We start from the raw sequence: 14973 nt of genomic DNA, 5'->3' as shown, positions 1-14973 counted from the left end.
CTCCTCATTACAATTGTTTTATGTGATGAGCTCTGAGCTGAATGACTCTGTCCTGTGCTCATTCATCTAGAAGGGTCCTAGAATAGTATCCTAGCTTTTCAATAAAGAGTCCTGGGACAGATGTAGTAGCAAACTCATTATGGCCTGAATGGAAAGCCCCAGGGAAAGGCAGACAATATAACTTCTTTAGTGGCCATGTATTTAGCCCACATCACTGCAAATTTTAAAATGCATTCGAGTTGGCTGATGTATCAGGTTTCTTTAGAAGTACAGTTATAGATAATATAAGCCAAATCTAAATTCTTGGCCTATGGATTTCCTTCCCTCTTCCTCACCTCCCTCTACCTTTATTTTTCCTTTTAAAAAACATGATTTGAAACAGAAAGCCCAAGATCTTTCAGTATGATTCTGGAGTTTAACAAGAAGGCAAAACTTGATAAGAAGTAATCAAATTGAATTTTTTACCTGACCTCAATCTGAACATAAAATGGCTGTTACAGGATAACTTCAAAAAAAAATAGATCAAATTGTAATTTTCATACAAATTTAAAGTAAACATGTCAAAGACTTTATGCAATTCATTAATTAATGAGGGAACCAGTAGGTAGGCCAGGAGTCTACAAACTATGGCCTTCAGGCCAAATCTGGCCTGTCAACTGTTTTTATAAACAAAATTTATTGGAGCACACACACAGTCATTCACTTACATTTATGGCTGCTTTCATTTTACAATGAAAACGAAATTTTCATTTCATTGTAATGTAATTTGTTGTATGGTCCACAGAGTATCAATTATTGTCTGGCTTTTTACAGAAGTTTACTCTCCCATGATTCAGGGCTTACAAATGGATAAAAAGTAGTCAGTATCCACAAGGCAGTAATCAATTACATTCCATCAGATAATAAATAGTTGCATTACAATTTACAGAATTGTCAAGTAAGTCAAAGTGAATCAAAGGCATGGATAATCCAGAAAATATACTAGATAGGACCTCCAGTTTATGTTTTTTTCACAATCCAAAGTCTTTCACCATTTTTCTTAGTAGCTGCTAGGAGAAACCTTATGTACAGAGCCACCACTAGTAGCAGAGTCCACTCTACCTGAAAGTGGAGTAGGAATCAAGCTGTATAGTGAATTGCAAGGCCTGAGCAAGACCTTCACCAAACTTAAGTCCCTATCAGCCTAGTCCTCCTTGAAATTCTCTATTTTGTTTTTCTAATGCCAAGGTGTTCTTTCTAGATGCCAGCAGTTAAAATGTAAATACCTGCTGTTTGGGACAGCTCCAAATATGGTTATCAATATTAGTAACTTGGTATGGAGTTTTTTTTTTCAGAGAATAACAGACCAGTCACTTAAAGGGATCCAAACTTCCAGGGACCTGTATGAGAAACTGATACGATTTAGTGAACCTAATCTAAACTATAAGAACAGCCCATAAAATGCAGCACTGGTTAAGCCCGCACAGGAAGCTTGCAAGACAACACTGGGTTCACTTGTATTAAGTTAGATAGAACATTAAAAAGTACACAAAATAGAATTGAAGGGGGGTGCTCTTAAGGTTTCCATATGTCACAGTTTTGACCAGGACATGGTGAAGAATAAACCATCACTGTGCTGGGGAGTTTGCTTCTGATTGAGATACATTTTTTTTTGTTTTATTGAGATAGAGTCTCGCTCTGTCACCCAGGGTGAAGTGAATTGGTGCAATCTCAGCTCACAGAAACCTCCACCTCCCGGGTTGAAGTGATTCTCCTGCCTCAGGCTCTGGAGTAGATGGGATTACAGGTGCACGCCACCACATCCAGCTGGTTTTTGTATTTTTAGTAGAGATGGTGTTTTGCCATGTTGACCAGGCTAGTCTCAAACTCCTGACCTCCAGTGATCCGCCCCATGTAGGCTTCCCAAAGTCCTGGGATTACAGGCCTGAGCCACCGTATCTGGCTACTTTTTGTAATACATTTGTTGTTATAATGACAGATACCAAGTTTGTTGAGAACCTAGTATGTTCTAAACCAAACTTGTCCAACCTGCAGCCCACAGGCCACATGTGGCCCAAGACAGCTTTGAATGTGGCTGTCAACACAAATTCATAGACTTTCTTCAAACATTATGAGATTTTTTTGTGTGTTTTTTTTTTTTTTGGCTTGTCAGTTATCATTAGTGTTAGTGTATTTTGTGCATGGCCCAAGACAATTCTTCTTCTTTCAATGTGGGCCAGGGAAGCCAAAAGATTGCACACCTGTTCTAAACCCCATGTAGACAGTACACATACATTATCATTTAATCCTTATAATTTTGCCCAGCTGCTGTCAGTTTCCCATTTTTTTTAGGCAAGGGAATCGAAATACAAAAAGGCTAGTAAATGACAAAGCCAAGAAAGACAAGCTTAAATTGCACTGTGGAAGCCCTCCTCAAGATAGTGTGGACACGGCACTCCTCTTTCCATCTCCTGATCATCTGCTGATTTAGTCACTATCCAAAGTACTCTGATGATCTTGGCCCCTAGATCACAGTTGTCCTCTCCAGTCCAATACATGTCATCACCCTGGACAACTTCAGCACCCAACCATGTGGACAATGCAGCCAACATCCTGGCCCATTAGCTCTTGACCTTCTCCCTCCACTGATCTCCACATCCACTCTACTTCAGCCCACTGTGTCCATGACCAAACCACAGCTGGTCATCATTAAGCACTGCTCCACTGTGGACATCATTTCCACTAGTACCCTACTCTCTGTCCATAGTCTCCCATCCTCCCAGTTTGCCTACTCTATCTGCCTTTTCACTTCAAAGAGACCTCAAGTCCCTCAATGCCTCCATTTCCTCCCAAACTTTTAGCCCTTACCTGTCTGATCTGCTCTTCAAGTGCAATCACCTGAATTATCTCATCCTCAACTTCCTGTCACCTCTAGCAAAACCTCAATCCTGAATCTATCCAAAAATCTGAATTCTCCATCACCGCATCTGGACTGTCAAAACTGCTGAGAGAAAAAAAAAAAAGCCATATTCTTCCATGCATCACTGCTATTACAAATTTACAGCTGCTAATTTCCCTGATACTTCAGCACTGCTAGGCCATCCTTTTACTTTACTTTGGTCAACTTCCTCTCTCTTTCCCCTTAGGAAATCTTCCATATATTCAACTCTCCCCACACGCCCTGCCAACTTCTCCTCCCTCACTCAAAGCATCTGATTTCACTTCTCATTTCAATGAGAAAACCACATTTTTTAGATGAGAAGTACTTCATCTTCCAGCCCTCTTCAATAACAAACTTAGCAACAGCTCCACTCAACTCACCTTTTTTTCCTCCAGTCTCTGAGGATAAGGAATCTTTATTCCAGACCAAGGTCAACCTCCACCTCACCCCAACCTTTGCTCCTCATCTCCTCAGGCACCTTGATCTTCCCACAAGCCCCCTCTCCCTTGTCTACAACCTCTTCCCTCTTCCCTGGGTCCTCCCCCTGATCTAATCAAGGTGTTCAAGATGCAGCCTCATCTTTTCTTCACAGCCAGATTTCATTAAGGAGGCCTGGGATATTAGGCCAAAACTCAAACAAGGGTGAAGCCTTGTTGTAAAAGCTAGAGCACAGGTGGGGAAGAAGCTGCAATTCAGAAACTAACAGAACAAGGAGAGTGCCCCAATGCCAAAGCCTAACAGTAGAAATTTGGAATGATGGCACCTGAGGCAGGCCTCCTGAGTGCTTCTTATATCAAGCCTTAGTTGCCCTGGAAACGAGCTGGACAGAGTCCTTGGAGTAGATGGGTGGAGCCACTTTTGAGGAAACAAGGGCAGGCAGAGGCTGATCCTGTCCACTCTTGGTTTCAACTACTATTACTGGCTGAAGATTTTCACGTCTGTATTTTCAGCCCTGACTTCTCCTTCAAGATTTATACTAGTTATACAATTTCCTGCTGCTTTTCCAGTAGGGACTTCAAAGTCAACAAGCACAAAACTGAACTTTGAAAAACCTTAAACCTGCTCCTGCATGAACTATCTCAATTGCTGACACTACTGTTCAACCACCCATTGGAATCTAGAGACCCAACATCCTTGCTTTCTTCTCCCTCCCTTCCCTGACACATTCAATGAATGCCTTAAATTTGTTATTTTTTGTCCATCTCTAGAATCACTATCTAGCTTAAGATCCCTGCCATCTCTTCACCTGAACTAATGATATCTTTTGACTAGTCTTATTCTGAAACACATGTTGGTGTGCTTGAAGCCGGCTTGCACCAGCTGGCAAGAGCAGGTTGACTGGTTCTCTTCCCAACTCTGTGTTCTATGATGTCGTATTGGTAGATTGAAACTGTCCACAATGGGAATATTTACACCAGAAAAACTGGCAAACACTACAAAACAGGATCTTTTTTCCTCCCCTGTGGAGAGCTGGTTGTTAAACATTTATGAGCATGATTACCACTGCCCATTTCCCACACTGTGGCCAAACTAATCAACTAGGCCACTCTCCTGATTAAAAAAAACCCTTCAGTGGTTCCCTGTGGTCAACAGATAACATATAAATTCCTTGGCATGACATATGAGGCCTTTTATTGTTTGGCCCCTGCCTAAATGTTCAATTTCCTCTCCCATATCTTTTTAGCCTCACAACTTATGTGCTAGCACGAAGGTCACAAACTGGTTCACTCAAGCCAAATTGGTCTCATATACGTATTTTGTTTGGCCTGCACTGTATTTAAAGATTTTGAGCCAACATTTATAACTTTAAGAGCTTCTACCCCCACATCCGTGTTTCTGGCTTCTTTTCAAAAATTAGGACAATTTACAGGAACTGAGTAGTAGTTGCCCTGTTCGAGAGGGTCTCTGCAGTTTACCAGTTTCTACCATTCACTCACCCAAATCATGCATATACACCTACACCTGGCCCTCATTTCTGTTACCTGTTTGGCCTGTATTTTAGACCATGTCATAAAATCTAGATTATTATCAGAATCTTCTGACCCTCATTATAGAACTTTCTCTTCCTTCACTTTGGCTGTCCTGATGATAGTCCATGGTCTCTGCACAGCCTGGGAAGGGAAAAAAAAAAAAAACAGCAAGATGATGAGGGAGGACAAAGCAAAGGGGGTAAAAGGAATTTAAAAAAGCCTGTAGTCTATTGATCAGTCCCACTTTAAAGTAATAGCATTGTGAAAAAGGCAGAAATGTTCCAAGTTTGTGAGACTTCACAGTAGTTCCCTGCAGAGCTAGTCGTCTAACCCTTCTTGGAGTCTTGGGATGCCTGCCTTCTCAGCTGGACATGGGAAGGAGAGGTCCAAGGAAGTGAGCTTATATTGATCCGAATTGTGGGAGTCAGATTTGTAAACAATAGAGTCAATTTCTCTTTTCTCTTCTTTTCTTTATTTGTTTTTTAGTGGAGATAGAGTCTCACTCTGTTGCCCAGGCTGGATGGAGTGCAGTGGCATGATCACGGCTCACTGCAGCCTAGACCTCCCTTGCTCAAGCAATCCTCCCGCCTCAATCTCCCTACTAGCTGGGACTACAGGTGCTTGCCACCAAGCCTATCTAATATGTTTTTGTTTTGTTTTTTTTTAAAACAGGGTCTCACTATGTTTCCCAGGCTGGTGTTGAACTCCTGGGCTCAAGCGATCCTCCCATGTTGGTCTCCCAAACTGCTGGGATTAGAGGTGTGAGCCACCATCCCTGGCAATGAGAGCCAATTTCTTAATGTGAAAATAGAAAACTTAATATATTTTTGCTGAGTGTCTGCTGTGTGTCTAGCACTGTGCTAGATACCATAGGGGAAACAAGAGCAGAACAGGACAACTCTGCCTTCAAAGAGCACATAACCTTAACAAGAAGGCAAAAAGTACATGTGTGAAGTAATTGGAGAATAATGTTAGACAGCATCAGCAAAGTCATTTACTTGCATGTAAACTTGTGCCCACAATATCTGAGTGGGCAGCAAGAGACAAGCTCAAAGTTAGGAGGAGGAGCTGTTGAAGAAACCAGCTGTTGTAGTGACCGTTGAGTGGCAGAAAAATGGTGCGAGAGACCATTCCATGCAGGGGATCCACAAGGCTATACACACAGAAAGCAACATGTGAGTGGCAACACCGACAGGAGGAGAAAATGCAGTCTGGGTGGGAGGGCAAGATTGGTCACTGCAGACTGGTTTTCTTTTTAAAAGGTTTCCCCTCTGGTGTGAGGTACTCAGGAAGCCAAATGGAGAATCATAAAGTTCCTTGTCAGACAATATAATTGGATAGTTTCAGAAAGCGTTTCATATTCTAGGCATAGACAACAACACCCTTTTGGCTCTATCATATAAGTGGAGTAAACAGTATTCACAGGTAAGCTGAGCTCATCTCAGGACAGGACTGGCAGCACCAACATGGAAGAAAAGAAAGGACAAGAGTAAGAAAAGTCCAAAGAATAAGGAAGAGGGGAAGAGAGAGAGAGACAGGGCACGAGGAAGGAGGAACAGCATGGTAGGAAGCCAACCCATACCCACAATCTAACCCAGGGAATCCTGTGCTACAGGTTAACCTCTCTTCCCCTCAACACCTTTAGATCCTGACGGAGATTGAGGAAGACTTCTGCCCAGAGAAAGGGTAGATTTCCCAGATCTGAGCTCTCTTTTTCCTGGGCAGACTGTGACAAATTTCTCACTTCCCCATCTCTCCCAACTCTAGGCTTTATACCGATAGTGTTTATGTTCATTTCCAGGCCCACTCAGGCCTACTTCTTCCTTAGCCTGTAGGCTTATGTTAATTTCTGAGATTATTCTCTCCTATGTCCAATTTACTTTCTGAGCCAGTTGCTCACTTCCGGCTGTCTTGTCTGTAGCTGCTCCCTCTGAATGCTTGACAATGTTTACTCTCTGATCCATCCTAGCAACTGGTGACCATTATGCAGCCACCTTTCAACTATTAAGAGGCTGATGTAAGCACTCAGTGAAGGAAAGAGGTTTCTTGCAAACTCCTCCTACACCACCTTGCTCCTACTCTGTTTTCTGGCCACTTTCCTGTTTGAGAATCCTGTATGCAAGGTGGGAGGGAGGCAGTGATGTTGAAAAACAATAATTCATCCCTTTGTCAGTTCGCCAGCAATTTCTTTTAAGAAGTTTTGAGAGTAAAAAGAAACTATTGATTAAAATACAATTTCTCCTTACATTTACAGAGTTAAAAAAAATAAAAACAAAAACAAAAATCCCACCATTTGGCTATTCGATGAGACTCTCAATTCTCCATGGTCTGTCCTACCCAGTTAAAATAAACATTTGGAACTGTGTTTTTCCTAAAGGGTAATAAAATGAATATTTCCTGATTTTCTGGAATCCTATCGATATTTTTAATAGTCAGCTCCACTTCTCCATAAAGCCTCTGCTGACTATTCAAGTCCTCCCATTCTCTAGCTCTAGATCCTATTCCACTTAAACTCTTCTGTGAGTCTAGCAAGCTGCCTCGGTTTCCTGACTGGACTGAGAAAAGACTGTGCCCCAAACGAGACATTTTAAAGTTGAAAGATTTTTAATTCATTGATCAGGTTCTGCACATTCACCCAGAAGTGCTCCTGAATACCCAAAGAAGCCCCCGCCTTTCACCTATAGCTGTTATTTACACCAAACATTACATCATGGACATAGCAGTTTTATCAATGGTCCTTTTGCTATCAGTAACCCCTCCTCAAGCCAAGAAGTCTTCTTTTACAGACTACTTCTTCCTGACACTGACAAATTATCTTTACCTTCCTGGGACCTACAGGAAGTTGGATGAACCCTGTCTGACCTTGGTCTTTTGTCCCCTGAAGTCCCATTTACATATAAAAAGTTAATGTAACAATTTGAGGAAATCTTCTCTTCAGCCCCCAGAGTTTGATTTAATGACATGCTCTTGAAGATTACTGGTTGTTGTTAACCTTTCAAATAAATATTCCTGCAGCCTCTACTGCTCATTTGGAACTGAACTACTATGTACTGTTACCAATTTTATGTAAGTTTGCTCTACCCAAGTAATTCTTCAGAAGGTCAGGAAAAAATGCCCTTTATTTCTCTGTATTCTCCAGTATGTTTCAGACAGAAATGGGTATGTTGTCATTGCATAATTGACAACTTGATTCTAGAGCTCGGCTCTAGATTCTTGCCTGGGTTTGAACCTTGGCTCTGTTGACTGAAAACTGTGTAATCTTAGGTGTGTTCTGTAACTTCTCAGTGTCTCCGCTTCTTCATATGGGAAGAATATTTACCTCACAAGGTTGTTGTGGAGATTAAATGAGTAAAGACATTTTAATGTGCTTAGAATAGTACCGGCACACAGTAAGCATTCCACAAACATTAGCCATAAGGAAGGAGGTTTAGGAGGTCAAAAGAATTGAGACGAGAATGGAGACTTAATTCCTGATTCACCAGCATTTTATAGGCCCTATACTTCTCTCTCCAAACTTTAATCCTGCTCTTCCATGCTTCTCATTTCTTGTACCTAGGTCCCCACTCTGATGATGGACACCCAGTTCTCTGAGTTCACACCAGACATCACTCCCATCATGCTGGCTGCCCACACCAACAACTACGAAATCATCAAATTGCTTGTGCAAAAACGGGTCACTATCCCACGGCCCCACCAGATCCGCTGCAACTGTGTGGAGTGTGTGTCTAGCTCAGAGGTAGACAGCCTGCGCCACTCTCGCTCCCGACTGAACATCTATAAGGCTCTGGCAAGTCCCTCACTCATTGCCTTATCAAGTGAGGATCCCATCCTAACTGCCTTCCGCCTGGGCTGGGAGCTCAAGGAGCTCAGCAAGGTGGAAAATGAGTTCAAGGCTGAATATGAGGAGCTCTCTCAGCAGTGCAAGCTCTTTGCCAAGGACCTGCTGGACCAAGCTCGGAGCTCCCGGGAACTGGAGATCATCCTCAACCATCGAGATGACCACAGTGAAGAGCTTGACCCTCAGAAGTACCATGACCTGGCCAAGCTGAAGGTGGCAATCAAATACCACCAGAAAGAGGTAAGCTGAGCTCATCTCTGCTTTCAGGGACTATTAAGGCCTCCCAAGTCTGGAGCAGCAGAGCAAGAATCAACATTTTTCTACCATTTAGCCCTCTAACAAACAATTGGTTGGGCAGGCTTCACAGTTATGCCCATTTATCCAAGTCAGAGACAACCTTTTTGTATTTTCTTTATGGCCAAATAAATAACCATCTGATTCTTTGATGGAAAAGCTTATGCATTTAGCAAATGCTTACTGGGCACTGTTCTGAGAGTTTGTGATACTTAAGACAGACACTGACCCTACTTTCATGGAACTTACAAGCTGGTAGTGGATATAGAGTAAATGATCACTTTAATGAATATATGATTACATACTAAGATAAGTACTCTGAAAGATCAGTGTTCTGTGAGAGCACATAAAAAGAGATCCTGTCCTATATACTGGGGACATAGTGGGCAGTGATTACAGAAGAGTAACTCTCTGGGTGCTTGTAATTTTTGGCACAACTAAATCCCTGACAGCCCCTCAGAAAGAAGGCTAAGAAATGCATTTGAAAGATGGAGTCATACTCAGGATTTGTAATTCAATAAAAAGCTGGAGCAGGATCTGCTGTTGTATGACCTCCAAAATGTTAGGTTCCACCTCTTTAAGGAGGTCAGTTCAAGCAGGTCACAGGTGAGGTTTTGCTTTCCAGTTAAGCAAGATTTACAGTCAAGCAGGTGTAGTTCTATGCCATCTTATCAAGCAATTTGGAAGAGCTTCCTAACGAGGTTAATATAGCCCTTTAAGAAAGTAGTATGATACCATGGAAAAAGCGGGACCGTAAAAAGCAAGCTTTACAGTCAAGCAGGTGGAGTTCTAGGTCATCTTATCAAACACTTTGGGCGAGTCTCCTAACAAGGCTAATTTAGCCTTAACTTTAAAGAAGCAGCATGATACCATGGAAAAAGCAGGGACTGTGGAGCTAGAGGAACTGAGGATAGAATTTTAACCCACTAGCTGTTTGACCTGAAGAAACTCACTCTTATTTTCAGGGTATTCGTTTTCTCATTTATAAAATAGAAATGACAACAATTTCTCCAGTTCGTAGGGCTACTGTGGGAAATAAAAAAAGCTAGCATTTAGTGCATGGCACCGGAAGTGCTTTAATGTCCATTTCCATCTCTTTTCCATGCTACTTGGAGTCCAAGCTGCTGAGAGGTGCTTGCCAGCTGAAGGGGAACTGGCAGCGCCATTCCCTCATGAACCCAGGCTCTCAGGCAAACCTCATTGGGTGTTTTTCTGTTCACTTTCTCTCAGACAAAAATAAAAGCACTATGCCTTAGAAATGAGGCAAAAAACAAATACCAAGAAACATGGAATGGGTTAAAAAATGAAAAAGAGCAACATAGAGATTGAAAGGGCTATATTGGGGAACGTGGTAAATGGTTAGGCCCACCCCTGAGACCCTTATTTTATTTTTGCCATTTACCTGTTTTAAGTTATTTCAATAAGCCTGGTATTGTGCTTACCTCCATGGAGAAATGTAAAGATCAAATAAAATAAAAGAGGTAATGTAATTATGCATAGCGAAATACTGAGCACACAATAGCGGTCAATAACTATTAGCTGGGTCAATAACTATTAGCGGTGGCTCACGCCTGTAACTCCAGCACTTTTGGGAGACCATTCCAACATTATTGCTGTGAACATTGAAGTGGAATTTTTATTGTGGTAAGATATACCTAATATAAAATTTCCCATTTTAACCACTTGTAAGCTTACAGTTCACTGGCATTAAGTCCATTCACATCATGCAACCATCATCACTAGGGGGCGCGGTGGCTCAAGCCGGTAATCCCAGCACTTTGGGAGGCCGAGGCGGGTGGATCACGAGGTCAAGATCGAGACCATCCTGGTCAACGTGGTGAAACCCCGTCTCTACTAAAGATACAAAAAATTAGCTGGGCATGGTGGCGCGTGCCTATAATCCCAGCTACTCGGGAGGCTGAGGCAGGAGAATTGCCTGAACCCAGGAGGCGGACGTTGCGGTGAGCCGAGATCGCGCCATTGCACTCCAGCCTGGGTAACAAGAGCGAAACTCTGCCTCAAAAAAAAAAAAAAAAAAAAAAAATGCACAAGTTTTGGAGTGTCTATTTTACTTTCAGTAGTGTACCTATCTAAGTGTAGTTTCGCATTTTGCAAGGCCACATTTTTTTAAATTTTTATTTATTTATTTATTTTGAGATGGAGTCTTGCTCACTCAAGTTGGAGTGCAGTGGTGCAATCTCAGCTCACTGCAACCTCCACCTCCTGGGTTTAAGCAATTCTCCTGAGTCAGCCTCCACAGTAGTCGGAACTATAGGCATGCACCACCACACCCAGCCAATTTTTGTATTTTTTTTTTAGTAGAGATGGGGTTTCACCATGTTGCCCAGGCTGGTCTTGAACGCTTGACCTCAAGTGATTCACTCACCTCGCCCCTCAAAGTGCTAGGATTACAGACATAAGCCACTGCACCCAACCTATTTTTATTATTTTTAGAGACAAGGTCTCACTATGTTGCCTAGTCTGTTTTCAAACTCCTGGCCTCAAACTCCTGGCCTCAAGGTGATCCTCCTGCCTCAGCCTCCCAAAGCACTGGGATTACAGATGTGAGCCACCATGCCTAGCCAGCTAAATTATTTTTAATCCATAACACTGGCAAAGTAGCACCTCTTAACTGTTCAATATTATGGATACTCGGCAGTAATCAAAGTAATTTCAAAAGTAAGTAATCAAAGTAATTTCAAAATTCAAGTAAGTTCAAAAGTAAATTACTTTTTGAAAAGTAATTTTAAAAGCACCGAGTTTATGCAAACATCAATCATTTTAAGCCTAGTGTTATTCACTGATGTTTGTGAATAAAATAAATGAAAACCATGGCATTTAGTAGACTGTATTGTTTCAATCAGAGCACATCAAACTCTAGCTCCAAGTAGTATGCAGTCAGGATAGTGAGTGACTGTCAACTTCAATGTCAATAATTTCATGATAAAGAATATAATTTCATAGAGCCACTGAAACTCAAATTTGGCCTAAAGTTTAGTCCCATAGCCAGAGACTTCAGAATCATTTGGGGATTTATATTTATATATTTTGCTCCAAATTTTCTAAGATAAATTATCTTAGCAGGTTATACATCAATTTTAACATAATTAGTCTCTCTTCAAACTAAGCCACACTGATCAGAAGTGAAGGCTTGAGAAATCATATATATTTTAAAGTTTATACTCCAAAGGCATTGCTTCAGGAACGTAAAACATAATTTATACTTATCAAACTCTGTAAATCCTTTCTGAATTGTGACTACATTTCTAGAGGAAAAAACAAAAAACAAAAAAACAAAACCAAAAAAAAAACCACCTGTAATCCCTCCAAATCTGTGAATTACAGTTTTTTAAAAATATGTGGTTTCGTTGAGTCTCAAATGCATACAGTCTCTAATTTCTCTCTATTCAATTCACATGTCTAATTTAAGTCTGAACAATCTCATCTTCTTAAACATATCACTAATATCCTTTTTGGGGATGTGTTTTTGTAATTTTAACTTTAGTGTATAAATTTAGCTCAATGCTGTGAGCTACTGAGGTTCCAACAATTCAAATGTCTGTGAGAACTTCATTCTCAAGTCGTTGATTTGAGGAATCAGACTGATAAATCTGTTCAATAAATATCGAAAATCTAGCCTTTAAAAAAATGAAATATACACACAGTGCTTAGGACCACAAGCAGAAAAAAGTCATGATTTTGATCTTCATTTTATCACATTATATAATATACTTGATTTTTGCAGGGTAAACTCTTCTCATGTAGGAGTTGATGAAACTAGGCAAACCAACCTTTGATTTCAATGCAAATAAATGAATGAAACCTAACTTTATGCTTCCATTATTATTATTTTTTATGTTTATTTTTGAGACAGTTTCACCATGTCACCCAGACTGGAATGCAGTGGTGCTACCTTGGCTCACTGCAACCTCCACCTCCCAGGTTCAAGCAATCCTCCCACCTCAGGCTCCCTGGAACTGCAGGAATGTGCCACCATTTTGTAGTTTTAGTAAAGATGGGGTTTTACCATGTTGGCCAGCTGGTCTCAAACTCCTGACCTCAGGTGATCCACCTACCTTGGGCTCCCAAAGTGCTTGGATTGCAGGGATAAGCCACCACATCCGGTCCTATGCTTCCATTATGTTTATGGCAAGTTAACTCAGCTTTTCCATGTTAGACAAAATTTCTCAAATTCTTTGAAGGCATATAGTTTATGTTTGCTAACTCATCAAGAAAAAAACATATTAACATTTAGGAGCCCCTAAACAAGTTGGAAACATTTTTTTAAAGGACATTTTTTTTTTTTCAAACGAACTTCAGATCCTAAAGAAGACTGTAGGAGAATGGACAAGAATTATTTCCCAGGACCAGAATTATTCAAAGAGAAACTGCCTCTAGATGGCAATGAAATAACTGAGCTAAAAGAGAAAAGTTGTCTTTTCCATTTGATTCCATGCTTAACAACAGTTGGAGCATGAGGTTCTGTCAAGGATAGGTAGGATTTCCTCAATGTCTGTAATCAGTAATACAACAGAGCAGGTGCACTACTTCTCCACTCTCCAGTGCCATCCCTGGTGACACCTTGCTAAATCTTCTTTTAAAGTGTGTTGTGATTCCAACTGGGGAAAAAATGAAGAAATGCCCAGTACAAATGGAATTTTTCTCAATGAGTCGAGGTTTGTGGGGGAGAAGTATCAAGAACTCCTGCACCTGGGATAAGGACCCAAAGATAAGCCCATTCACATCTTAAGTTTCAAACAGACAACATGTATTTTTAAAGCTTGAGCTAAAAAGCTATATTCCACACAGAACAATTTTTTTTCTCCATAAAATGAGCTGCAATTGGAGCTGATTTTCCAAAGCTGGAAGTTAAGGGTTTGCCTACATTAAAAATTTAGAAGTTATAGCTTCAAGAAAGGCCAGTGTTTCCCAAGTTTAAGTAAGAATAAAGGTATTAAAATAATCAATATTTCCAGAATTTGTCACAATATAAAGGCATGTGTTTTTATGTGTTTTCAACAACAGATTTTGTTAGTAACACTTTTTTTTTTTTAGACAGTATTTCACTTTGTTGCCCAGGCTGGAGTACAGTGGCATGATCTCGGCTTACTGCAACCTCCACCTCCCAGGTTCAAGCTATTCTCGTGCCTCAGCCTCCTGAGTAGTTGGGATTACAGGCGCCCACACCACACTGGCTGATTTTTTTGTATTTTAGTAGAGATGAGGTTTCACCATGTTGCCCAAGCTGGTCTCGAACTCCTGAGCTCAGGCAATCTGCCCATCTCGGCCTCCCAAAGTGTTAGGATTACAACCACCTTGCATGGGCTGTTAATGACATCTTTGATTAGAAGAATGTGAAACACTAAAGTTGTGTTTCATAACTGTGGCCCCCTTGTTCACCTTATGTGAATATTTGTGGTAACTTAAAATTATCTTTTGAGATGCCGTCAGCATTTTTCTAGGGTCTTTAAGATGAAATTGTGACCAGGTATAAGGAGTTCAGTGATTTTCCTTACATTGCTAAAATGCAGTTCTAACCTTCATAAGTATAATGGCAATCACCTTCAAGGATTCTTTATTACCCTGAAGAGATGTGATATTGGGAACTGACAGTTTTATTTATCAATACAAATAATTCAGAAATGACTTCGGGAACTAGAAGTTAATTTTTTTTCAGTAGGGTTTCTCTGTTGGTTGGTGGGTGGGTGGGTGGTTGGTTGGTTGGTTGGTTGATGAGCTTTCTGAGGGTTAAACAGGCAGAAGAAAACCAGTTTTAAATATGGGCTGGAGGTAGTTGGATCTCTGAAAAAAGAAGTATTCCCAAGATAAATCACTAGGTACATCTAGTCTATTAAGATAAGCCTGTCAGTAGAAAAACACAATAGTCAGCTTTGGTGTTAAAAAAATCATAAAGTTGGATCATGGTGGCTTAATAACGTTCAGAGTTACAT

At 40.9% G+C, this 14973-nt stretch overlaps 1 protein-coding gene across 2 annotated transcripts in view; it reads left to right on the top strand.

Moving 5' to 3' along the window:
• Window positions 1-14973, top strand: part of TRPC5 (transient receptor potential cation channel subfamily C member 5) — a 298330-nt gene that overhangs the window by 156058 nt on the left and 127299 nt on the right. For both annotated transcript variants that reach the window (XM_078363587.1, XM_078363588.1), the window contains one exon: window positions 8447-8968. In XM_078363587.1, the coding sequence (XP_078219713.1) occupies window positions 8447-8968 (522 nt within the window). The remainder of the gene's footprint in view (window positions 1-8446; window positions 8969-14973) is intronic.

Source organism: Callithrix jacchus, chromosome X (assembly GCF_049354715.1).
Source record: "Callithrix jacchus isolate 240 chromosome X, calJac240_pri, whole genome shotgun sequence".
NCBI classification, from domain to species: Eukaryota; Metazoa; Chordata; class Mammalia; order Primates; family Cebidae; genus Callithrix; species Callithrix jacchus.
Note: the sequence above shows the minus strand (reverse complement) of the source record. Positions and strands in the feature narration are given on the sequence as shown.